The 25720-nt window shown below is 43.9% G+C and overlaps 3 protein-coding genes across 6 annotated transcripts in view; 1 reads left to right on the plus strand and 2 right to left on the minus strand.

Moving 5' to 3' along the window:
- Positions 1-70: 70 nt before the first annotated feature.
- LOC105093827 (CKLF-like MARVEL transmembrane domain-containing protein 2) lies at positions 71-11166 on the minus strand. The gene is made up of 5 exons (XM_064489994.1): positions 10888-11166; positions 8714-8872; positions 2368-2466; positions 680-844; positions 71-370 (listed from the first exon to the last, which is right to left on the minus strand). The coding sequence occupies exons 1-5, from the start codon at positions 11164-11166 to the stop codon at positions 71-73; spliced, it is 1002 nt and encodes a 333-aa protein (XP_064346064.1).
- A 450-nt stretch (positions 11167-11616) lies between these two features.
- Positions 11617-24163, minus strand: CKLF (chemokine like factor). Of its 4 annotated transcripts, XM_010985752.3 has the most exons (4): positions 23978-24163; positions 18782-18940; positions 14285-14380; positions 11617-11809 (listed from the first exon to the last, which is right to left on the minus strand). In XM_010985752.3, exons 1-4 carry the CDS (start codon positions 24053-24055, stop codon positions 11693-11695), a joined length of 450 nt encoding a protein of 149 aa, XP_010984054.1. In that variant the 5' UTR covers positions 24056-24163; the 3' UTR covers positions 11617-11692. The 4 variants fall into 4 exon arrangements, with proteins under 4 accessions (XP_010984054.1, XP_031314180.1, XP_064345169.1 ...); XM_031458320.2 differs by lacking the exon at positions 18782-18940; XM_064489099.1 differs by lacking the exon at positions 14285-14380.
- The window catches only part of TK2 (thymidine kinase 2), a 31376-nt gene continuing 29135 nt past the window's right edge, over positions 23480-25720 (plus strand). Inside the window, exon 1 of the mRNA XM_064489097.1 lies at positions 23480-23627. The gene's annotated coding sequence lies outside the window, so the exon portion shown is untranslated. The remainder of the gene's footprint in view (positions 23628-25720) is intronic.

Raw genomic sequence — 25720 nt, forward strand, 5'->3', positions numbered from 1 at the left:
TCCTGCGGTCCCCGGACAGGCCTGGCCTTTGAGCGAGCCTGATGTCCACCGACCTGCTTAGAGGCGGCGCTCAACCAACCGCCAGGACCGCGAACGCCAACGTCTGGCGCCCTCGCCGCGAGCACATCTCGCCGCGCGCCACATCTCGCCCGCGCGGGGCGGGGCGGGTGTCGCGCGAGGACCCGCGGGGACCACCAGGCCCGCCCACCCTCAGCGCGGGAACCCCCGCCCCGCCCCGCCCCGGGCTCACCACGGCGGTCCCACCTCTGCGCGGAAATCCCCTAGCGGCCCAGTGAGGCCTAGTGAGGTGGCCCGGCGGCTGTAGCCGCTGCTCCTGTCTTCGGGTCGGGTTGGCTGGAACCAGAGCCTCCTGAGGGCGAGGGCGCGGGTGCATTCACACGCGCCAGGAAAAGTAACTCCACTTCTACACAAGGCAACACGAGCAAGCAGAGGTGTTCCCGATTTAGCAGCCCTGATTTTATGATCACAAGTAGGCCGAAATGGGTGACAGCACGCGAGCTCAGCGGCGGGAGCGGCGGGAGGCAGTAGCCAATGGTGCCTGCGAGGGTGGCTCCAAGGTTCCCGCCTTGGATACCTCCGAGGGTGCCCGCGCAGTGGCCGGTCCGCGTGGCTTCATGGCTGTCTTTGTAGGTGCCTTTGGGGTTCCCTTTTGGGGTACCCTCGTGGGTGCCTTCACGGCTGCTGGGGCGGTTTCCTGAGCCGGGATGGGAGTGACTTCGGTTTCGCTTTCGATTCCCAGGGCTTTTTTAACATTATTCCTCATCCTCTTGGTGACCACCGTCCCATCGACGAGACACACGATTGCCGCTGTGAGACACAGGGACTGTCAGACACAAGACCATATGCGGGAAGGAAAGGTAGGGTTATTTTGCAGCTCCTCAGCAACTGTCTTCCCTATACACAACCTGGACTGGGACTCCTGTCCCTCTCAGACCCTCCACTATTTTCTTAGTGTCTGCAGAGTTGGCTGCTGCGGCCCATTCTGCCATTCCCAGGTAAAGAGATTTTGGAAATGGCCTTTTCTAAGGGTGACGACCTCGCCTGATACCTAAGGCACCAGGACCAGAGAAGGGCACTGGTCCTTGGAAGCTCCAGGTGGGGGAAGGGCCCTGAGAAAGCTCCTCAGTGGAAAGGACTGTTGAGCTATATTTGGAAGTAGTTTCCAAGGGGACCAACTGGGAGGAGAACTCCAGGTACTGGACTGGGATCTCCAAGGAATCTAGTATGGCTGAATCCTCTGGAGCTGGTGAGGGAGGGGGCAGAGTTGAGGCTGAGGAGGTGCAGGATCTGGGACTTCATCAAGAGGAGAGGTGAGATTCCAGACTCAGAAAGCCCACTTGCCATGAGATGAACAGAAAGTGAACCAGGCTGGAGACCAATGGAGGGGAGGGGAGTGCTCCTGCCATCCAGGCAAAAATTGATGGGAGACCAGAGGGTAAGAGCTCCTGGCAGGTGGAAGAAGGCTTGGTAACTGAGTTAGCAGATGGGGGCCAGGGGCCTACAAAACCTGAGATTCCAGGTGCTCCCTGCTCCTGCCTGCCTTGTATGTTTCTCTTTAAGATCCCTTAATCCTTGGCTGCCTTCATGAATTTTTTCTTAGGTACGTCTTGCTCTAGCTAATCTGTGAGCTCAAGCTTGGCACAGTCCAATGGGATTGACAAATATTTACTGATTATGAAATGAATTCAAAGAACTTAGACTTTGTTTTTCTGGATTAATTTTTGTTCTCATTGCTTAATTTCTTGAATTCAAGTCTCACCACCCAACTCCCCACCCCCTATCTTCCAAGCATTTAATCTGCCATTTCTTGCGCTCTTCTTATGATGAGGATTTGTCCCAGCCTTGTGACCCAGGGTAAAGTTTTTAACCTGTTTCCATATCTGAAAAAATGAGTTGTAAAGATTAAGTCAGAGCACGCCTAGCCTGGTGTGGGAACTTCCTTCCTTCCTGAATAGCCTGAGTCACTCTCTCTTGACAATGTACTTTTTTTCTCCTACAGTCATTCTTTTCATGTGATTTAAAATATAATTCTCTGGTCCAGAAAAGTCAAAGTCCTATTTATAGATAAGAACATCTTGTTGCAATACTTAAAAAAATAGTGTGTATGATTTTGAAAAGGGGGTCTACAGACTTGTTTTTGTACCTACATGGAGCATGAGTATTAGAATAAAGATTTTCATGAGCTTAGAGTTTGTGCAACTTCAACTCTTCTGAAGTCAGTGCAAGAAAGAGAAGAGAAAGTGGTGGGGATGTTCTGTAAATGAAATAATGATGGTCTGCCAATTTCCCTTTTCAAAGAGTCTTTAAATACTGATCTTAAATGGAGTCATGAAGGCCTCTACTTACCCCTCCAATGTAGAATAAGTGCCTTCTTTCCTTTTCTTGTATCGCCAAGGCAGCCAATATTAAAAGGAACACAGCAGTAATGAAACTGTTGATTAGATCCTGCAATACAGAATTGAAAATTGTCAACTTTACATGCAAATGTAATTTCATAAAATATTTAAATTGGTCAATTACCCAAGGATGGATGCCTTTTTAAAACTTTCCCTTTGATTAATAGTAAGAAGAACCTTCCACAGCATAATTCTTACATCTCTGGAGATGTGAGTTTCTGTGATTTTAAGGTCCTGGATAGGACTGTCAGCAGAAATGGGTTTAACGTCATTAAAGAGCACTCTTTAAAAAAAAGAGCTGACAACTTTTTCATCAGACTTTTTAAAGGGCATAGGAAAATGAGCGCGAAAAAGACCTAGAAGTCTGGGGGCCTCACCCAAACTGGCCCACCATAAATATGATTTTTTGGCAAGTTTTGTATTTTAAATTAATGTAAATTCTGCGTTCTATTCCATAATACATTTATTTTAATATAAACATAGAAATTTAGATGAACACTTTGCCGATTCAATTCCACTCCCAAATCTGCAAATCGGTAGAACTGATACTCTGAAAGTTGGGTCATATTTATTCTGTAGGGTCACACATCCCAAGAAGGCAGGGACCCATCTGAGGAGCAGGCCTGGTATTCTGGTGTGAAATTGACTTTTGCTCTTTCCTAAAACATGGCCAGAATTCAGTTTGCCCTGACATCTATAGGATATTTGTGTCCTTCCTGGACATCAGTACTGGGTTCTTTAACTGCTGGCCCAGTCATTTCTTTGTGTACTAAATAAAGGGTGAGGAAAAGTGGCTGGGGCACACCCTGCAGATAAGCAGAGGCTGGGCTTTAGTAGCAGAGTGATAATGGAAGAGAAGGTACTCAATGAGTCAGTGGCCCCAGCGTGTGGGAAGGAGCAAAAGCCCAGGTCATGTGACCTCCGTATGGCCCAGATAGCTCATTTGAACATTTTAAGTCTTTAATTCTTGGTGGCTTGATTTGGTAGTGTCAGCACTTGGTAGTGTTAGCCTGTCTGGTTCCCCTGCCCAAACGCGGAGAGGAGCCCTGTAATCTAATCATAATGGCTCCAATGGAGCACTTCAGCGTGCCCAGCATTTCCCAGTCGCTATCTCATTTAAACCTCACAAACACCCTCCAAAGTCAGTATTGTTAGGATCCCCCTTTTAAGAGGATGTAACCGAGGCTTAGAGAAGTTTATGAAATTGCCTAAGATTGAATATCTGCTAAGGAATGGTCAGAACTCAACTCACTATCGCCTCCCATCAGAGACACCCAGATAAGAAGGAGATGAATTATCTACCTAGGCTGAATGTGTATATTTTATTGATCAACTCTTCTGGCCTGCCAATTCCTGCCAATGTGTGACTTGGGGCATATTTTATCACCCACCCTGTGCCAACAGGCTAATTTTCAACATGGGGATATTGACTGGGATTCATTGGGTTCATCTGAGGATGAAATGGCATGTTGAATCTGAAAGTGTCAGATGAGGTGCTTGGCATCTAGTGGGTGTGGGAATGCACAAGGTGTAGATGGACAGATGGTGTCTGCCTTCAAAATGTCCACAGATAGTAAACTTTCTGTGAACTCCAGGTGTTCTTTCTGTTGAGATTGGTGAGCAAGGAGCCCTTTCGTGGAATGGGACCTTGCTTCTTAAAAAGGCACTAATGTCTGTTACTTGGGCATCTGGTGGTTAACACTGGAGGGGGAACACGGAACAGGGTGATGAGGTTTGAAAATCAGTTCCAGTTGGGTTCTGTAGGCTGAGCAAAAGATCTGCCCACAGTGGGGCAGGTACAGCGGTTTGCAGCTTTGCAGGAAGCATAGCATCTGGGGATTGTGTAAACCAAGATATTCAAAGATGTGAACAAGGATTCTTATGACTAAGAAGCAGAATGTAAACTTTTTAAAATGAAAATTAACTAGCTGTAGTCATAGATCATTGAGAATTTGGATGAAAGCACATTAATAATGATCCTAGTCATAAATGCAGTTTCGGCCCCCTCTAGCCAATTGTTGACTCCCCGTCAGAATTCCATCCCCACATTGGACTGTTGGACATTATAGTTAGCTCTCGTTCTTACTTGCAAGAAAGTGCTCTCCTGAACTGTCCCTGGGAGGTAATGTTTGCCTTGTACCTACCATTTCTATTGTAGCTCACATTTCTTGAGCACTTACTATGTGTCACATACTGTGCCAAGGTGTTTATATGTGGTCTCATTTGATTCTCACAACAAACTCTCATTATCCCCAGTTTACAGATGGGCAAGCAACTGGCTATGACCCTCTGCAGTCTGACTGAGAGCCCAAGGGCCTTCTCCTGACTAACCCTCCTCCCTTTTGCCTTAGACACAGACCCTCTCGTTGGCCTCATCTTTGACAGAGAGAGAGAGACAGATGTCCTCCCTGATGGGGTAAAACTGCAGCTGAGCCTTGCCACATGCAAAAGGACCTCTGGTTTCCCTGTAGATGCCATCCTTACTCATCATCTTTTTCTTTCTCCCTTTGACTAAATACACTATTGACTCAAGTAGCCTCCTCTGACAAAATGAGAGACAGGCTTGTGACTTGACTATTATTTTTCCATAAAGATCTCAGATAAAATTGTGTAGAATTAAAATTGGGAAAAGAAAAAGATGCTTTGATGGTGAATGTTTATTTTTGAAAAGTCACAGAATATTAGGGGGAAGTTAAACATTTACAATTGGTTTACAAAAATGTGGTGTTTGTAATAAGAATGTATATACAGTAAATACTGTATAGTTTTCAGCTACTGGCAACCTTCATTGGTTCCACTTGTGCCTTGGCGTTCTCTAGGTACGTGGCAGAACCTGATCAGTCATCGCCAGAATTGTTGTTTCTCATTAACTTTATGTGAAGGGGACAGTCTAAAGCTGATACCTTTTACTTATAAAGATATTGCCAGTAGCTTTGGAATCATCCCTTTGATAGAGTTTTAGTTAAATGTATGTTTATTATGTTCTTTTTTCTAAATTGCTTTCTATTGGCAAAAGCATCAGCTTGGCCAGAAGTTAGTTTCTCTGACCTTATTGGATAATATTTTTTTACAAAGTAGAAGTGTTAAAAAATATGGATTCTTCAGAAGACAATAACTAGTTCATAGTTTTCTTGGGTACACTGACAGGTGGCACTAGACAAGGGAAGGTAAAACTGATAATGAAATCTTCGAATGAAAATAGTGACCCGACTGCAGATGAGGAGAGGAAAGCTGTACTCCCACTGATGCAGAGCCATGCTAACAAGTCAGGGGCTGGCTGGGAGTTGGACTCACACCCTTCCTGGGGTTGTCTGGCACAGCCTTCGCAGAAACGAGAAGCTGCAGTTGAGACTGGGGTGGGTCCCCAAGCCCAGGCTCCTACATCTCGCCAGAGAAGGAGGCCCTGCCAAAATATGGTCCCAGAATCCACATGTCTCAGCCAGTCACCCGTATGTGAGGCTAGTGAGTGCTCTTTGGTGTTACCTTGCTGAGGGTCTGAAGCCCTGAATTATCAGCCTTTTCTAGCTTCCTGCTGGGGACTTTCCCCCTTAGCCCTTTGCCAAACAAGAATGGAAATAGGGGAATAAGGAACTCTAGCCTCATGTGAGCCTTTAAGGAAATCGCCACTGCAAATCGGTACTCCTTACCCTAATCCTGTACCTCCTGGGCACCAAACCACCGTTCCCGGAGAGAAGGGCTGAAAGAAAGTGGCAGTCATGCACGCCGGACACCTCTAGTGTTGGGCAGGGCTTTGAGCCTGTGCGCAGCCCTGAAACAGTCACAGTAGGAAATGGGCCAGGTGTTCGGCTTCCCAGTGACTCCTCCTGCAGCTTGATGCCAACACGTCTCCAAGTCCCCTTTCTCTCTGAAGTGTGGAGTAGTCACCTCTTAGGCACCAATACTGTCACTAAACCAGCATGGTTCCTACCCTGACAAGGCATCCCTGTTACTACCCAAAGGTAGCTGTTAACCCTCAGAGCAATCTTACATGTACATGTCCTACATCTTACGGGATCTGAAAGGGCAGATTAGAGAGGAAAGGACTGGACAGGAGAAGAGAACAGTTTTGCATCCTGTTTTAATCGGCCTTTTGAAAAACCTTCCAAGTCAGTCAGATCACTCAGCATCTGACTATGTTGGTTAGTATGTGTCTGCCTGGTATGTGTACTGCTAGTTAGTGGAGCATCAGAATAACCTGGCGACCTTCTTGGAAAGATGGTTTCCCAACTGTGAAGCTCCTGGGACCTCACCAGTCATATCCATGTGCTGTTCTAGACCCTGGCCCACACCCTGGAGGACAGTGGCAAGAAAAAGGCGGGGGCCCTGAATAGCTATCCAAAGAAAAGAGTGCTCTCACCCAAGCACAGACGTAGCAAAAGGGGGCTTGGCTTTCCCAGAGCTGAGTAAGGGCCGTAGCTCTGCGCAAGCTGGCCTGAGCTGCCCCAGACCAGGGGATGGCTCCTCCTCCGGGACCTTCCTGCTCACACTTAGGAGACCCTGGCTCCTGCCTCTCCCTGAGACTCTCCCTGGACACTCCCACGAGCCCCTCCAGCAAAGCACATGCCCTGAGGCTCTCTCTGGCTCTCCAGGCTATGAGTGGACCTTTGCTTGGAGGGCTGCTGTCCCCCATACCCAGCTATTGACCTTGGTGCTGTGGCACCTGGGACACTGACCCCCAAGGGCTTGTACCTCCCACACCACCTTTGGCTCCACATGTTAAGGAAACCATGAGAAAACAGGGGAGAATACACAGAAGATAAAATTTAGAGACTCTGAGGAGGACAGAGATGTAGGGAGGATGGAGGTAGAGAAACCATCACTAGGCAATAGGGCATAAAGTCTGGAGAGAGTCTGGGCTTCAGAGTCAGACAGACCTGGGCTCCAGTCTGAGTTTCTGTGTGCCTCCTTCAGACCATGGGCAACTAAGTCTCTTTAATCCAATTTTCTCATCTGTTCAACAGGGAGTAGGGGATGACCACAACCGCACTGGGTTGTTGTGAGGATTAAATAAGGTGATAGTTACGAAGAAGTATCTGGTACATGGTATGTGCTCAAAAACGGTTACTTTACCTTCCCTTCTTGAAAATTTCCATGGACAGAGATTTTTAGTTTCCCCTCAGAAACCTCTCCATGGTTATAGCTCTGCTTAACTAAGAGGGTCTTCCGCGTGTCCGATAAAAGTGGTTCATGGTGGGCTTGGTCTGCCTCCTGGTGCTCGGCACTCTATGGGACAGAGAGAGCTCAGCAGCCTTTTCAGAAAATCTCTCAGACGCTTGAAGAAAAGGTTTTGAGTTTTACTTCAACAGCAACCAATCCTACCTGACAGTTAGAAAAAAGTACGATAAGGAAGAGGCATGAGCTTAGAGTTAGGATTCCTCATGGTGCTGGGTAAAATGGTAAAAGCCACCCCACTGCCTCACGCTGGGTCTGGTGGACACTTTGTAGTGAATGTGCTTCACTTTGTGCCAAGCCTTTTGTTCTGTTTGCTCTAAACACATTTACAGGAACCCTGTAGACAGTTCTTATCATCACACTTTTCCTTTGCTGAATTTCCTAGGTAGGGAAACTGAGGTGACAGTTCTCATAGCTGTAAGGTGGCAAGGACAGGAACTGGGCCCGTGTCTGTATCTGGACAAAACTATAGATCCTCTACAGCCTTTGAGGATGCAGAGCGTCAGACGCCACAATGAATAGGATTTGTCTCAGACCTGAGGGATTAGCTCTGGAATTTTTTTGCAGTTGGTAAGGAATATGAAATCCCAGAAAAAGCTACTGAAGGCGGCTATGCCATATCTTGTCCTGAATACACCACCATATGGCATCCCTTTGGAAAGATGGACCGTTAACACACATGAAAAGGTTGACTCTTGCACTCTTTCAGGGCACATGTGACAATTTTCTACAACTCTACCATGTTGTAGAAACATGCTTTTCATGTTTGTAATCTATTAGAGAGGGTGCTGTTTAAAAAGTAGAAGCATGTGCTTTTTTACAAACAATGGGTGAGAAGTGTGTTTACGTACTGAATCTACTAATTACAATTTTCTTTAGGACCAGCTGCGAAGTGCCACGTGTTCAGTGCTGTAATGAGATGGAAGCAGGTGTGTGTGTTTTGGTTGTCCTATAGACAGAGGAGTTCAAGGAATCTTTCTGGGTACTAGGCTAGCTTCTTCCCTGGGACTAGGGTGACACTCTGTCACAGCTCAGAGAGATCACTCTGTTGCATTCACTTGGGGAGAGACTTTACTGGGGCTGAGGGTAAAGCTTATATGCAAATTATGAAAAGGAACACTTACAAGTAAGGGCCAGTGTAAAAAAGTCATCAAGTGGTGAAGGGTTAGCATATATATTAGAATGAAACAAACAACGATGCAGGTTTCCAGAACTGTGATTGCTATGAAGTACTCCTGGGCTTCGGCAATGATGAAATAAACTAGTGCCCCAATGAGAAGAGCCTGCAGTAAAAGAAACAAGATTTATTTTAATGCACATGGGCTATTAAAAAACAAAACAAAATCATAAATGCTCAGAATGCAAATCTGATTGTATTGCAATTAGCTTGTATTGTTTCACATACATTTTATTTTTAAAAATTCTTTATATTTTAAAGAAATGAAATAACACATGCAAAAAAAAAAAAATGCACCCAGTACCTAAGTTTCTTTCTCCTCCCTCAACCCAACCCTAGTCTATCTCCTTAAAAGTAACCACTGTTAACGGTGCATATTTCATACCAGAAAGAATTGTGTATATATAGATCAAGTAGAGTAAATACATGTTGATTTTGATAGAAAGAGTGAGGTGGAGTCCCAGCTTTCTTTCTTTCCAAACAGCTGCTGATTATCCCAACATCATTTTTTGGGAAACACTGCTAGTCTGAAATCCAACCTTTATCACATACTAAATTCTCATGTGTATTCAGGGCTCTTTTGAAACACTTCTTCCACTGAGTTGCTGATTTCTTCCCTAGTACTTTTGAAATTAACAGACAATTCATTTTATGTTGTATTATTGTCTGCCTATTCCCCACTTTTGGGACTCATTTTCATATTGTTTATCTTTCTCATTTTTGTCTTGGTCAAGTTCCCCAAACTAAGCCTGTTGGTATTTTAACTGGGATTTCCTTTAACTCATAATACAGACAGATTGCAAAGTTTAGTCTTACTATTCAAGAGCAAAGTATGGCTTTCCAGTTATTTTAGTGTGTTTTAAAGTATCTCTCAGTAGAGTCTTAAAGTTTCCTTCATATAGGTCTTTCAAATTGTTTCCCTGTTGATTTTGTGTTTTTTAGATACATGATCATATCAGCTATCAGAAATTATGTATTTTGCCTCTTCTTTTCAAGTGTTCTTATTTCTTTTTCCTGTCTAATTGTGATGATTAGTGGTTCCAGAAAAATATTGAATAACAGTGTTGATAGTGGGCATCCTCTTTGTTCCTCATTTAATGGGAATATTTCTGAGGTTTAATTATTTGATGCTGACTTTTGGGTTTATTTTTATAATGTCAATGAAATATCTATGTATTCCTATTTAACTGGTCTCTTTTTTCATCCCTTACTTATTATTATTATTTGCAATCCAAAAAGAATGTTGAATTCTGTCAAATGTGTTCTGTACCCTATTTGATACAATGTCCTAATTTTTTCTTCTTTTGCTTATAATATGGTGGATTAGATTAATAGAATCCTAATATTGAATCATTCTTATGTTTCTTCATGGCGTATTTTTAAGAAGTACTGATGAATATTTTCTGTTAGTATATTAATACTGTTGCTTTGACACAGTGAGATTTCTATTCAATTTTCTTTTTCTGAACTTGGTCAGGTCAAGTGTTACACTGACTTTGTAAAAATAATTCAGAAGTGTTTCTTCTTACGCTATTCTTTGAAAAGGCTTGAATAGTGTCAGAATGCATCCCATGAAGGTTTGAAAGAGTTAACCTGTGAAAAAGTCTGTGCCTGATACATTTTTGGAAGATTTTCCTAGAAAATCTACTCTTTGAGCCAATTATTCACATTTATGTGTTTTGCAAAGTACCCTTGTGAATCCTTTCAGTTTCATCGGGATGTCATTATTTTCCTTCTGATTCCTAACTTTAAATATATGCCCTCTCTTCCCCCATCTTTTCCTGTTATATTGGCCAGTGGATTATCAATTTCATTGGTCAATTCTATGATTTTTGTTTGCTAATTTACACATTCCTGCTATTATCTTCACGGCTTCCTAATTCCATTTGTGAGGGGAAAACAAATATAAAAGTAAGACGGGGGGTGAGGAGGGGGTGAAGCGCACCAGATTTAGTATTAAGGGTTGAGTGTGTGAGAGGAGCAAGGGGAGACGGGGAGGAAAGGTGAGGCGGAACAAAGGTGACTGGCAAAGGCAAAGAGGGAAGCTTTCCCGAGGCGGCGCCGGTGGAAACCACTCCCGCCCGGGCACCCGCCCGCCGGTCACCAGCTCTCTCTGCTCACCAGCCTAATGATCTTCAGGGCTCCCGTGGGCGAGAAGAAAAAACGCTTGAAGCTGTCCCTGAATTTGCGCGGGACTTTGGCCCGGCCCTCAGCGCGCTTTTGTACGGCCGCCGCCTCCGCTTCTCCGGGCGACGCCGGCCGGCCGGCCGGCTTGGCTGTGGGTTCGGTGGGCGCCTGGCGTGCTGGCCGCGCCGAGGGTGTGATGCGCACTGAGCGCCCGGGACGCGCCGGGGCTTGCGAGTCCCCCCTTAAAGGTGCGCTCTCGGCTTCAGGATCCATGGCGGACCCCGGGCCTGGTGGTGTCTGGCTGGCGCGGCGGCTCTGAATCTGCCCCGCGGCGGCCGGCTCTCCCCTGGGAACCAGCGTCGCGCCCCAACGGCTGCCGGCCGCCTATCCCTCGCGCGCACTCAGCTCTCGCTGCCCGCGGACAAGCCAAGCCCCTCCAGCCACCTGGGATGCGACGCGGATGCCTAGCATGGGAACTCAAAGTCCCCGCAAGCCCACCACCTCCGTGCTGCCAGCCAGCCAGGAAGCCGGCTCTGGAGACCATTGAGGCGGTCCCGGCACTTTCTCCTCTGCTTCCCAGGCCCATGAGTAGGAAAACCGAATCCGTTCTGATCTGATTCAGGTGCTCCCAGCGCTCCCTTGGAAGTCACAGGACCGGAGAGCGCTAGACACACAGTTACTAAATGACTTCTTCCAGTTCCCATATTGAGATTAAAATGATAACTGCCGATAATACGTGTTAGGATAAAGAGATATGTTTAATACTTAGCACCAAGTAAAATATATAAAGTTACAGAACTTAGAATCTGTCATGAACAGCAGTTTTCTGATAAGGACCGCTTGGATTAAACAGAAGCTTCCGGTAAATAAGGGCCCCATCCGCAATACAGAACACCGAAGCCGCGAGTCCAAACACCTGAAACAAAAACACAGTGTCACTGCTGCGGCTGTGGTCACACAGGTTTTAAGTGGTCTGCCCACTGGCTTCCTCTCCTGCTAGGGCACCAGGATTGCTCCCTACACTGTCACTCAATACTAAAATGGGAAGAGACCTCAGAGATCATTTTATTTTCATTCCCAAGTTTTCCCAATACTTTCCTAGAGAAAAGGAAAGAGCAGAAACAATACTGAAGTGGTGTTAAGTCTGAAATAAATACTTGTCTGGCTCTGTTGACTTGCTCTTGGACATAGTTTTAAAGCTCTACAGATGGTATTCAGTTACCAATCAACTCTTCTATACCCAGTGTTCAACTGTCTGACTTTCCTATTCCTATTTTCTACTGGAGAAAGGGTCAAAGTTAATGCCAGCTCAAGATTTAACCATGGTGATAGAAGCTGTGATAAAAGCTTTGGAGAAATGGAGTAAGATGATCCAAAGTGAACTTTCAAAGGCTGGGCTACATCCACTTAAGGGGTAGGATTCTAAACAGGCCTCAGGAAAATAAAACTGAGGTAAACGGAATAAACTAGCGCACAGCCTTCAGGTACTCTGATGGCTATTTGTGAACCGGTGTCTGGGCCAGAGAAAGGGGATGTCACTCTGCATGCTGTTTCATCAGTTCCATCCAACTGCCAGGAAGTCTGGCTTTCTGGCTCGCAGACACTGCTCCTTCTCCATCCTGAATCTCAAACGTAGCTTTCTTGGTTCTGCCCACACTAAGTAGCTCCTACCCATGCTTCCTGACCCTGGTACTCAGCATGTTGCCGGTCCTCCACCTGGAACCATCCCCCTATACTCCCATTTATTCCCAGAAAACTGTGATTCCACTGCCAGAGAGAAGTAGTTGGCTCCTCTTTTCTGTGTACCACGGTACTCTGTTAACAGCTATTTGCCTTTCTGTCTCCTGTATTAGGCTCTAAGTAACTTGAGGATAGCACTCACATTCTAGTCCAGTGCTGTCCAAAAGAAATATAATGTGAGTCACCACTGCAAAGCCACATAATTTAAAGTGTTCTTATAGGCACATTAAAAATAAAGAAAAAGCAAGTGAAATCAATTTTAATAGTAAATTTATTTAGCCTGATACATCCAAAAGATTATAATTTTAATATGTCATCAATATCAAAAAGTTTTAAATGAAACATTCTATATTCTTTTTTAGGGGTAGCAAGTCTTTGAAATCCAGTATATATTTTACACTTATAGCTCATCTCGGTTCAGAGCGGACACATTTCCAGTGCTCAGCAGCCACCTGTGGCCTGTGGCTCTATACTTTGTCAGCACTTACCAAAGTGCATTTAAAGAATGACTGAATGAATGAGTAAATAAGTGAATCAAAGTAAATCCTACGCCTCATCCCTCTTTCTCCATAGTAGAGGGATAAGATTATCTTTAAAGACAACTGGGAGAAATCGCTGTTACACAGCACTATCTCATATCTAGAGTAATTCACCCCTCATGAAGTTGCTTAGGGCCCAATGAAGCAGATGAAAAGCCATGGATTCTGACATACGTGGTCAATTCTCCTAAATGGCCCATGTTATGAAAAGACAAAGAAGTAGGAGGGAGATTTCTTAAAGAAGAACTTTATAATTCACTTCTCTAAATTCTGAACCTAGAAAAGCCAAATGATTTTGAACCTCCTATAAGAAATCTCAGGTTGGGGAGGGTATAGCTCAGTGGTAGATGCCTAACATGCACAAGGTACTGGGTTCAATCTCCAGTACCTCCATTTATAATAAACAGATGAATAAATAAGTAAAAACTTTCCCCCCAAACAAAAACAAAATAAAATAAAAGTTAAAAAAAAAGAACTCTCAGAAGAATATCAGATGGCACAGTATCCAAATCACTTGACTCCTGTGGTTTGCTCTGGCTTGCCTTCCAAATTAAACTGATTTCCTTGTCTTCAAGCAGTGTTCAAAATGATCCTTTAGTTACCAGGCTTTCTACCACCATTCCCTTATGATGAGACATCCTCTATTATATTCCACCTGAAGCAGGATCAGGACAAGAAATAACTAAGCCCAGAATAGTCTGTCTCACCTTAATAAGTGGTTATGTCTCCTTTTCTTGAAAAGGGAGCACTGTGAAACTCATCCATGGCTTGTTGGTTTGTTTGGCTTTTGGTTGACATCAGGTTTCTGAGAGCTAAGTATTGTAACCGAGTCCAGTAGCTTTTCCTAGGCTTGTCTAGCCCTACATATCTATGCGAAATATGGAGGAACTTCTTTATTTGGTTAACTTCAGTTTTAGTGTGAAATCTTATTCCTTCATGTTAATTAGGGCATGTGTTCACACACAAAATTATTAAGCCACTAGGTACTGTGTGCTGGCATAGGAGCCTCCAGGATGAATACAGCCTAGTTTTCTGTTCTCGTATCTATTTTTCAAGTAAAATTTGTATTCGGATCAAACCCGAAGGAAGAAACTTGAAAGACCTCCACTTACCCCTCCAAGGACTATATATGTTGTGGTTTCTGGGATCAGTGCCAACATAGATATAATTATCATGAATACTGCTGCTACCATTGAGTTGATAACATCCTGAAAACACAGAATAGAAAGGTCAGCTTTACATGAAGATCACCAAAAAAAAAATGAATCAGCTCTCTAAAGATTTTGAAAGTTCTATTTTGTTAAACAAGTTTATTTAGTTTAAATAAATAGTTTTATTTCATTTTAGGAAATCAAACTGCCACAGTAAAATGACATATATACAGTATTTCATCTACAATGATGCCTAATGGTTCTCTTAACCAATGATACACCACTCATTTAACTACTTAACAGGCTTCTTTCTTTTTTACTTAAATGCAGTTGGAGGGAGAACTTATCTGGTTAGGAGTGGATGATGTATTATGTGGAAGATTTAAAGTAGAATGGTACACTGGAAGTCAGAATGCCCAATTTTAATAATATAAGAGAAAGGGTGGCATAGTCTTACACTGTAAAACAACTTTATGATATTACCACAATGCAATTAATAAAATGTAAAGCAGGAGAAAGTGGTAATTTTCAGGAAAAAAAAACTCCCACACATCTGTATGCAACAGCTGATTAATTATATAATTATTTATGATGTTGTAGCTCATTCATTTAAACATTTCTTGAAATGAAGCGTTTTCATTCTGAACTGTGGCTGTTAAGAGGTGCAATTTACATTTTGAATGGATATATATATAGTGTGGGAAAGGCAATAAATTGCCTTTATTTTGAAATGGTTTATGTATGTTTGCAGGTAACTGTACGCAGGAAGCAACTGTTAACACAGAAATAACAAACTTCAAAACCCTGGTAACTTAGGAAAGTAGTTATTACAAAGAAAATAGGAAGAGATTTCAATGGGGATGGAGCAAGATTAGATACACTTAAGCAGGAAAGAAAAAATTTCATTTGCAGGAGCTATTGAGGCCAGCTGTCCCAGGTTAATGCTCTTCTGTGCTGGGTATTTTGCTCTGCTTCAAGGCAACAGACCACACCTCTGCTTCAGACAGGCAGCCTTGCCTCCTGTAAGTAATTTGGGTAAGTGCATATGAATGGTTTTGGATAAAAATGGTGTTCTCGGGAGTGCAGAGAACCGTGGGGCGGCTGGAGGGAGGTGGGAAGGAGGGAACAGAGGCAAAGGATGCACCTGCCCGGAATATCAGTGATCCTTAATGGTCATTTAAAGCATTGTTTTTATATTAAAAACTAAACATCACTAGGCCATGGAGTAGAAAATAACTTTAACTACAAAAATGGAGATTTCACATAAATTTTGAGCCTGTACTTAGATACCACCACAAAGCCCCGGGCTGGCTCACTTGGTGTGTCTTCTGTCACTGGAGCACTGGAGGAGAATGGTCAGAGGAGGCCTGCGCGACAGACTGTCGGTTACGGCGACTTTGCGGCACTGAGACACATCACAAATCTGAGTGCAGGTGACCAAGGCCTTTCCTGATCAGTGAAGACAGTGGCCATCAGAAGCATTTACAAGTTACCTTTTCTCACCTACAGATGAATTGGAATCTTCAGCCATCTCTGTGTCTCCCACTTGTTTTTATAGTAAAAGAGCCTCAGGCAAGTTCTCCACCTGTTCTCTGGCCCATTCCTGTCAGCGCCTCTGCGGGGACCTCACTCTGTTCATTACCCTCCTTTGTCCCTGGCCAGGATTCCTCAGCTCAGTGGTGGCCCCTCTAGTTACAGTGGTCTGCCTGCTCAGTCTAACTGTTCCCACGGCTGTACTATCACTGTCCACGAGAGGCAAACCACCCTGGTAAAGGTCACCCGGAGCCTCTATTAATACAGCCAGCGAATTTTTTTTTTCAGGGGTTTCTCTCTTCACACGTGACAGTATTCAGCGCTCCTTTCCTCCTGAAACACCTCCTCTCCCTCGGGTCCCCTCCTGCCCTCCTCTGGCCACTCCTCCTTTTCACACCAGATGTCGGCATTTCCCAGCTTTCCCTTCCTCTTGCTCTACACTCTCTTTGAGCTGCTTGGGCCAGTCCTGGAGCTCATGTGCCATCTCAAGGTGATGACTCCCAAAGTTGCAGCTCTGACCCCTCTCTCTCCTTCAGATCTGAACATGTCCATCTGAATGTCCCATAAGCAACTAAGACCTAGTACTTCACCAACTGCACTTGGCCCAGCCTTAAACCTATGCTTCCTCCTATACTTCCTGTCTTATTATCCTCTTAAGATAGTTATTTAAATAGCAGGTGCCCTTGACTTTCCTCTTATCCACACCCATCAAATCTCATGAACACCTCCTTTCTCTCCAGCTACCCTTTTGACCTTTGTTCAGGACTTTCTCATGTTTCATGCCAGGATTATGATAACAGATGGTCTCTGAGACCTACTTCTAGTTTTGTTCCTCTTTAAGCCATTATTGACACTGCTACTCAGCGATCTCCTATAATGTAAACTAATCATGTCACTCTCCTAATTAAAAATCTCCCAAAGCTTCCAATGGCATTTGGGTTAAAACCCAGGACACACACAACCTCGCATGCTCTGACCTCTTACTGCCTCTCACACCTCCACTCTGGCCCCCTCTCGTCACAGCCATTCAGAACTACCTGTGGTCCTTGAGGGTCAAACTTTCTCCCCCTAGACCGTCACATATGCTGATCCCTGTATGGGGCAAGCCCTTCCATCCCCATGTCAGTCGGCTAACTACTTTTCATCCTCAACGCAGGCATAATTTTGGTCCCCTTCCCTGGCTGGGCGCCTCTACACCATCGAGGTATGCATCTGTCACAGCACCTGTTACGCTGAATTGCCCGTCTATCTTGCTTCCTGGTTACACTGAAAATCTCTCAGGTGCAAGATTTGTGATTTGTTTTATCAAAGAACCTATTACAGAATCTGGGATTAGCAGATACTCAACATTTGTTGAATAAATGATTTCATGAGACCCAGAGCAGAGAGGAATCTGGGTTTCATGATGGAGGAATAACTTAGTTGACCATGTCACACCATTTGTAAGAGTATATTATCAGCCAGGTTTGATCCTCAGAGATCTGGAGACGACTCTCAGTATGCTGCACATGGCTATGCTCCCTCTCGGTGTGTCCTCTTAAACAGGACTCCAAGTTTATCACTGGGACATGTAGGAAGCTCCAGAGAATTATTACAATTTGGAGAAAAATAAATGCTAAAATGGGTTAGTTTTATTGACCTTGGGAAAGCAGAGTGTGAAGAGTAACTATACAACTTTTTTGAGTATGGGATTAAGAGGATGTGGACACTGTTCCTCATCTCCTTGAAGAAATCCTCGGAATAACTGAGCTTAGTCCTTTCTGCCACCAAATGATGCTGCAATCACTGAGGGCCAACTGAAGGAGGCTTTGTAATCTCTTCTCCTAACCCTCCCTCCCATCAGGCCCAGCTCTGAAGTGTAGACCGAGGAGTCTGGAGAGTGCTACGAAGATCCTATTTCCCAGCTTTCCACTTTGGGGACTTTCTTAGCTCATGATTAGCCCAAAATGCTCATCACTGGCCTTCAAAGGCGGTTCTGGAAGTCACCACTGTAAGGCATGCTTAGGGTTTGAGAGTAGCTCTAAAGTCCTCTTTCCTTAATACAGCTTATCAGCTTGGATATCAGCACTATGGACTCCAAGATGATGAGACAAGTGCAACCATCAGTCCAGCCAAAGGGTGGCAGGGCAGCAGGGGGGTCTTAGAAAGGAGACCTTAGATAGGATTAGATAGGATTCTGAGGGTAAGACTTGAAAGAGGAGAGGTGAAGTCACTCAGTTTTCCCTAGAACCAGCTTATAGTCCAGGCTGAAGGGCCAAGTACCCTTTAGCTACTATCTTCAACTTGCGTATTTGGAGAGTTTCCAGAACCATTTGGGCATTCCACTGGGCAGTTTATTCCTAATGCTATGAGTATGGCAGGCAAAGTCCATATGCTACTAAGTAAGGTTCTGCAAGATGAGTTAAAAATTATTTAGCATTAATGATTACAGACATTTTTAAGTAGGATAATGTTGTGCTTTATTCAGCCTCTCAAATTATTTTGATTTTCCATTTAGTGATTAGGGATGTGTGCACTTAGACACTTGTATATCTGCCTCCATCTCTATTCCCCAATTCTGAGGCTTTATTAACGTGCATTTTAAAAGGAAGTAAAGATAAAGAATGCTCAATAATTTTATCGACCACCATCTTAAATTTAAATTTCTTTTGGAGATCTACACCTAAGTGAATTCTCCTAATACCAGAGCCAGCCACATCTACTGATAGATGGAGCTCAGAGGAGAACTTGTGCTCTGTGGTTGCCCTGGTGCCCTGAGAGTCTCCTCTGGGGACAAGACAGAGCACATTAGCAGTGGCTAGAGCTCCTCCTTCCTAAGCCTGTCAGAGATTCCTTAAAGGCAGAAGGAAACTAAAGAACAAAGTTTATTAAAATGTCTAACTACGGCAGGAAAAAATAATTTTAACGATGAAACTGAACACTTACAAGCAAAGGCCAAAATACACAGTTAACTAATCGATCAAGTCTGACTGTATATAAAACTATGAAAAAGAAAATAATGGTGACTTCAAATCCAGTGATGACGATGTATGGCTCTGGGGCTTGTGCGATGATAAAAAAGGTCATAGATGTCACAGTTAGCACCTATAGGGAAAAAAAACACCATGATTTATTTAGGGATTATTGAATACAAGTTTAAACTGTAAAAAAGATCATTTCTTTTTTAAAAAAAAATTTGTTTAGGGGGGAGGTAATCAGGTGTATTTCTTTATTTAATGGAGGTGCTGGGGATTGAACCCAGGACCTTGTGCATGCTAAGCGTGCACTTTTACCACTGAGCTATACCCTCCTCCCCAATCATTTCTAAAATAACTAAAAAAATGGGTTTCTGCCATATACACACTCATCTAAAAGAGCTGTGACTACAGTGTACAGATGTCAACCTCTCTTTGTGTTTTAGAGAACTCCGTGTCCCTCTGTTTTATTCCACTTGTATACCTAATACCATCACTTCCCGCATCTGTTCCCTTGATCTTTTCCCACTAAATACCTCATTTTCCCTCCCGTACCTTCAATCTCTCCTCCTCCACCAACTCCTTTCCTCATCTTCCTATAAACATACCTTTTATCTTCTCTTAAAACATACATACACACCTTCCTTTCATTCCACTCCCCACAGAAATTCTCATTTTCTACTTCACCCTATAATGCTTCTCAAAAAGTCTGTATACTGGCTGCTGTAACTCCTTGTCATACACTCATCACGCTTTACCTCTTAACAATCTGGAATCTGCTGTCAAATTTAAACTTAGAATGTTGTCATGAAAAACACTTGGGGAGGAAAGTTTAAAACAACTTGTCAGAGAAAAAAAAAAAATTCTCTGAAGAACCCTGTGGAGAAGAAAAGGGGAAAAAAAAAAACCCTGACAATTCTGATGCTTCACTTTTAAACACGCTTCCTCTTATCTAAACACAATGTAATCAGAATTAACAGATATTTTAAGTGAAAAAATCTGTGAAGATAATTAATGTAATCCAGTGTACTCATTTCCAAATGAAGATTTAGAACACAGAAATGTTAAGTGATTTAAAGGAGAAAATAAGCTGGCAGGTTCCTGGGAGTCTGTCAATGTCACAATGTTCTTAGGAGCTACGGCTCTATCCAGAGTCTGTATTCTTTGAGAACGGTTTTGTCAAGAGTCTTCCCTGCTTGGACTTTAAGGATCAGTCTGGCAGCTGGCAGCATCCACATACTCTTTTAAACCTTATATCTCTGTAGGCTACTTATTCATAATTCTTTCAGTTACTTTACTAGTATAAAAATAGCTTACCTTTAGATTTCTAAATTGGTCAGTTTGCTTACATAGCAAACATAGCTAGTTACTAAATAACTCATTCTTTATAATTAGTATATTTACTATTATATTATATATATTATATATTACTATAATATATATTACTACATGTCATTTCAAACCACTTCATTTACTCTACAGAACCAAGATCTTGAGCTCATGGGTTATGAAATCAAGGGCCACTTTTTCAGTCCCCAACCTCTGTAACCTTGGAATTCGGCACCATGTTATTGGGCATTGGTGGTTAGTCTATTTTCTTAACAGTTCCCATAATTTCAGTCACACTTACAGCTCTTATATCTTTCCTAACTTCTGGCTTTTGTTTTCTGTTCTCTTTTAAATATCCCACTAACAACTTGAACATTTCTTCACCACTCGATGCTTTTGCCAAGACCAATGATTTCAAAATTACTGAATTTCACGAACATTTTTCAGTCCTTATCCTACTGGACCCCTGTGACTAATTTGCTGTTGGCTATCTTTTTCCTACTTTTCTCTTCCTTTGGCTCCCATGTCACCTTTCCTAGTTCTTATACCTCTGAAACTATTCTCTCTTGGTGGGCTTTCCTTTTACCCATCGCTGGCATTCCTTTAGATTCTGTCCACAACCCACTCAGCAAATCTGGGTCTCTGTCCCACGTCAGCCCTCAACATCTCACACTGCTGTTGCCATTTAGAATATCTGAATAACCTACAGGAACCTTCAATTCACCATGTCCAAAACTGGTCTCACCTTGCCCCTTCCTCCTGTATTCACCATCTTAATTGGTAATAATTATAAAGATACCACCATCCATCGTTTCACCTGCCTAGAAACCTAAGATCGCTGCTCCTACTCACTCCCCACATCTGATCAATCATGAAGTCCTGACGACTTAATGCCTAATCATTTTGGGCATCCACTTCATCCCTACAGCTACTGCCCCTCAGTATCTTTCCCCTGAACTACCATGACAAAGATACTACAGTAAAATTCCTAAAATGAAAACGTGTGCATCTTTCCATCTATTTAAAACCCTTCAATGGTTCCCCATGGTATTTAGAATAGAGCCTACCTTCACTGTGGTATTCAAAGTCTTTCGTGATTCAGTTCCTGTCTATTTCTCTCACAAAGAGTTGTTCACAGTTTATCCACAGGATAATTCCAGTGTTCAAATCTCAGTCCTCATCTTACTTGAACTATCATTAGTATTTGACAGAGTTGATCATTCCCTTGAGAAAGTTTCTTCACTTGGCTTCTAGGACACCATACTCTTGGTTTCTCCTCCCTAACTGCTCTCTCTCATTCTTCTTTTCTAGTTCTGCATCCTCTCCCCAACCTCTTAATGTCCAAGTGTTCCAGGGCTTGATCCATGGTCCTCTTCTCCACTTTGTCTACACTCACCCCTTGATGATCTCATCAGTCTTGTGACTTTAAATACCTCTATTTCTGAAGTGCCCATCTCTCTCCTGAAATCCAGTCTTGTATATTCCAAATGCGTATTCAGTATAGCCACTTGGATGTCTAGTAGATATCTCTAATCTAACAATGAAATCCAAAACTGAACTTCTGATCTTCTGCCTACATTTGCTTCACCCCCAGGCTTTCAGTGAACTCCATTCTCCCAGCTGCTTAGGTCAAAAACTTTGGCATTATCTTGGACTCCCCTCTTTTTCTCACACCACATCTGGCTCACCGGCAAATCTTATTGGGGCTACTTCCAGAATATATCCCAAATGTGATCATTTCTCATAACTTACTCTGCTAACACCCTGGTCTGAGTCACTATCATCTTTTGTCCAGATTACTGCAGTAGCTCTAACTGGTCTCTGTTTTTTCTGTCGTTGCCTCTGCAGCAGTCCCCTTCTGCCCTCACCACCAATCTATTGTCAACATAGCAGCGGATGGGTTCTTTTTTTTAAATGTTAGATCACATACGTTATTCAAAACCTTCTTCATCTCCCAGTGTCCCCATGTCACTCCACTCTGGCTATACCGTTTTCCTTGCTTTTTCTTCAACCCTTTAGGTACATTCCTGCCATAGGGCCACTGTACTGGATTTTCCCTTGTCTTGAACACTCTTCTGTCAGATGTTCTCATAGCCAACTCCCTCATCTCACTCAGCTCTTTGCCCAGATATCATCTCAACAAGGCCTAACCTGACCACTCTGTTCCTGCCACCTGCAACCCTCCTCTCCAAGCCTTCTTCTCCTTACCTGGCTTTTCCTTTTCTCTTGTTCCACAGCACCTGCCCCCTTCTAGAATATGACACCATTTATTTATTTATTGTGTCTATTGTTTGTCTTCCCTGCCCTTCCACCCTAATATGTAAACTCCATGAGGACAGGGATCTTTGTTTTGTTCCCTGTATCTCCCAACAGCCTGGAACAGTGCCTGGCACATGGTAGGCTTTCAATAAATATCTGTTGAATGAAAAAAATAAGACAACACTCAACTTCTTATGGTTTGTTGCATAAATCATGCTTTTTTTTTTTTTTTTTTTTTTTTTTTTTTGCCTCCTTGCCTTTGCTCAGGTGGCTGTCCCTCAAGCCCTATCCAAGGTTCCCCTGGGAAGTTTCTGGACACCTCCCTTTATCTTGTCCTCCATTAGATGCCTCGCTGTGTGCCCTACCTTCATCTTATCACATATCGTAGCTTTCTGCTCATGTGCCTGTCTCTCTGACTAAAATGAAGGACTCCAGGAGTCACGGACTTTTGCCTTGAGTGTCTTTGTTGTTTCAGGTTCTAACACAGTGCTGGGAATACATTAAAAACTCAAAATGTTTGTTGAGGGTATTAATGTGTCAAAAATGAAAACCTTCTCACAAAATCCTGTTCCTCCTTCAGTGTTCCAGAGCTTTCAGTACCTGGCATAAACTCCCAGACTCTCAACCCTGATTATTTACTCCCAACCCAAGGTAATCTCTCTATCCTTTGACCTCTGGAGTAGTTTTCTAAACTTCTCATTTGCATTCTGATCTGCACTATGTTATAGTTATTTCTCAGAATCACAGCCTTTGGTGTGGGAAGGACCTTGCATGCCATTTGTTCTACCCACTCGCCTGAAGCTGGAATCGTCCTTACAACATGCTCACTAAGTGCTCATCTGGGCCTATTACCTCTGCTCTCTGGAAATGTACTGCCTTCCCAAGTGGCCACTTAATTTTGGGAACATTCCCAATAGAAAATTCTTCCTCATATTAAGCGGAACTGTTTCCTTGTAACTTTTAACTATTTCCACCCCTCCCCTATATGTCACCTCTTTAAAACTTGAAAAGTATTTGAATTCCTTCAACATATTCTCCTATGATAATTTCCACTTCTCTAACTAGCCAGGTGGCCTTCCTCCAAATGATGATTCAGTCTCTCCAAACCTCTGTCCACATTTGGCTGCAATGCTCCTGGCATGTCTGATGCCCCAGAAACCGCAGACCCATCATCCTTGCTCTGGACTGTAGCAGCCTGGCCCTTGCTAACGTCAAATTTCTGTGTTACAGTAAGTAAACACCACTGAAACCCCTCAGTCTTTGTTTTGTTGGCATCTGAGTGGTACAACTGCATCTGCCTCACCTGGTAACCTGGCTACCCGGTGTGTGGGTCCATTCATGTAACTATGCTGATTTTGTTTTAGGAGTGTGTCCATGGGCCCCCTGAAAGGGAGGACAGTGCCTTATTTCTCTTCTACCTCCAGGGCGCAGAGCGAATTGCCTTGCCTCTAGGGAGGCTTTGATAAAAGCAAGGTTGAAAGAGAGGACAGGGCGTTGCTCTCCGTTCTTTGCAGCCCAATCTCCCGGGCCCGTGAGCACTCTGGTACATGGTCTCCCGACCCCGCGGCCCCGCCCTCACCAGCCGCAGTATCTTCACGTGGCCTTTCACGCTGAAGCAGAAAGGGCGCTGCTTCGGTTTCTGCTTCAGAGTCGGCATTGCGCCTGCAGACCCAGCAGTAGCACTTGCCCTTCAGTCCCCCTTCGCAGTGCACCACTCCGCCGGGTCTCGTGCGGATACTGCAACCGCCTCACCGCCGCGCGCTGCTCTTCTAGGTTTCTTCGCCCTCGCGCGCGCATGCACACGTCACCCCGGCCCGCACTCATGCGCATGCGCCTTCCCGAAACCGCAAGCCGGCTGCTCCGGTTCTGCGGGCTGCTGGGGTTTGCCTGGTGCATTTCCACAGATCTAGAGGGCCGCCACGAAGGCCAGCCCGCTGTTAGCAACGCCCTGCCCTGCCCTGGACCCAGGACAGCTGCTCTCCAGCTCTCCACAGGAGTTTTTTTTTGTCAGGAAGCCCTGGAGCGGGGAAGGGAGGGGGTGGTGTGGTGAGGTGGCAGGTGGGGTGAAGAAGAGTGTTCTGCCACCCCAAACTATGGACATCTCCAGTACCACCACTTTAGGGAGGATTTCCCTTGGTCACTCTGTCTAGAGGAGCCACCATCACCCTCTCCTCATAGCATTTATCACTAGCTGATACATAGATACCTTAAGAATATAAATTGCACAAGAGCAGGGGCTTGCCTGTCTGCTCTCCGTGCAGGGTGCCCAGGGTCTGGCACATAGTACATGTAGAATATGTGTAGTCTGAACGAATGGTTTGGGCCTCATACCCTCCCTATCCCTGCCCTCTGGGTATCACAGTCTGGGTTTGTGAGCCTGTTCTGCATGTTTTTGTTTTTGCCTCCCACTGGTGCTGGTTCTTCCCTAGAACGACCTGGGGCCTGCAAATACTCAATTCAGTTCGTGTTTTTCACAAGTGCTCCTATGATGCTCCATCATCTTTGAGCCTTTCTTTTTAGGGATGTGAAGTATGTGTGGCTCCTTTTATGTGATTTAAATTCTGTCTTGGATAATTTGGCCATCACCCCAGTCCATTCAGACCACTGTGGGTCCTACCCATCTCAGCTTGAGTTCATTTAATTTAGTCAACTCTGATCAGCAGGTACCTCCAACAACCTCATCCCAAGTGACTCCAGAAATGTTGAACCTAATCCTGAACTTTGTTTATAGAGGGTACACTTGCCCTGTGCTAGGGCTGTAGCAGATATTACATGAAGTACAAGATGTGGTTGTGGCTTTCCGGTTACAGATCTAGAGGCTGAGTGAACCGTCTCGAAAATAACCTCCTTTTCCCTGCCCAAGAGATGGCTGCTAGCAGCTCCTATTCTTTTTCTTTTTAATTGAAACCTAGTTGATTTACAGTGCTGTGTTTCTGGTGTACAACATAGTGATTCAGTTACAAATACATATGTACATATATACATTCTTTTTCATTGTAGGTTATTACAAGCTATTGGATATAGTTCCCTGTGCTATACAGTGGGACTTTGTTGTTTATCTATTTTGTATATAGTAGTTTGTATCTGCTTATCCTGAACTCCTATTTTATCCCTCCCCCTCCTTTCCCCTTTGGTAACCACAAGTTTGTTTTCAATGTCTGTGAGTCTGTTTCTGTTTTGTAAAGAAGTTTATTTGTGTCATTTTTTTTAGATTCCACATATAAATGATATCACATATTTGTCTTTCTCTGTCTGACTTAGTTCACTTAATACAATAATCTTTAGGTCCATCGATGTTGCTGCAAATGGCATTTCATTCTTT

The sequence above is a fragment of the Camelus dromedarius genome, chromosome 9 (assembly GCF_036321535.1).
Source record: "Camelus dromedarius isolate mCamDro1 chromosome 9, mCamDro1.pat, whole genome shotgun sequence".
Lineage (NCBI taxonomy): Eukaryota > Metazoa > Chordata > Mammalia > Artiodactyla > Camelidae > Camelus > Camelus dromedarius.

Bases quoted from the DNA above. Each gene is read 5' to 3' on its own strand.
- LOC105093827 (XM_064489994.1), bottom strand. From the start codon at position 11,166: ATGGATCCTGAAGCCGAGAGCGCACCTTTAAGGGGGGACTCGCAAGCC. The intron at 8,873-10,887 runs GTGAGCAGAGAG...CTTTTACTGCAG, and splicing joins CCCTGAAGATCATTAGGCTG to GCTCTTCTCATTGGGGCACT. The intron at 845-2,367 runs GTAAGTAGAGGC...TGTGTCTGACAG, and splicing joins ACTTATTCTACATTGGAGGG to TCCCTGTGTCTCACAGCGGC.
- CKLF (XM_010985752.3), bottom strand. From the start codon at position 24,055: ATGCCGACTCTGAAGCAGAAACCGAAGCAGCGCCCTTTCTGCTTCAGC. The intron at 18,941-23,977 runs GTGAGGGCGGGG...TTTTCCCTATAG, and splicing joins ACGTGAAGATACTGCGGCTG to GTGCTAACTGTGACATCTAT. The intron at 11,810-14,284 runs GTAAGTGGAGGT...TTTTTGTTTCAG, and splicing joins CATATATAGTCCTTGGAGGG to GTGTTTGGACTCGCGGCTTC.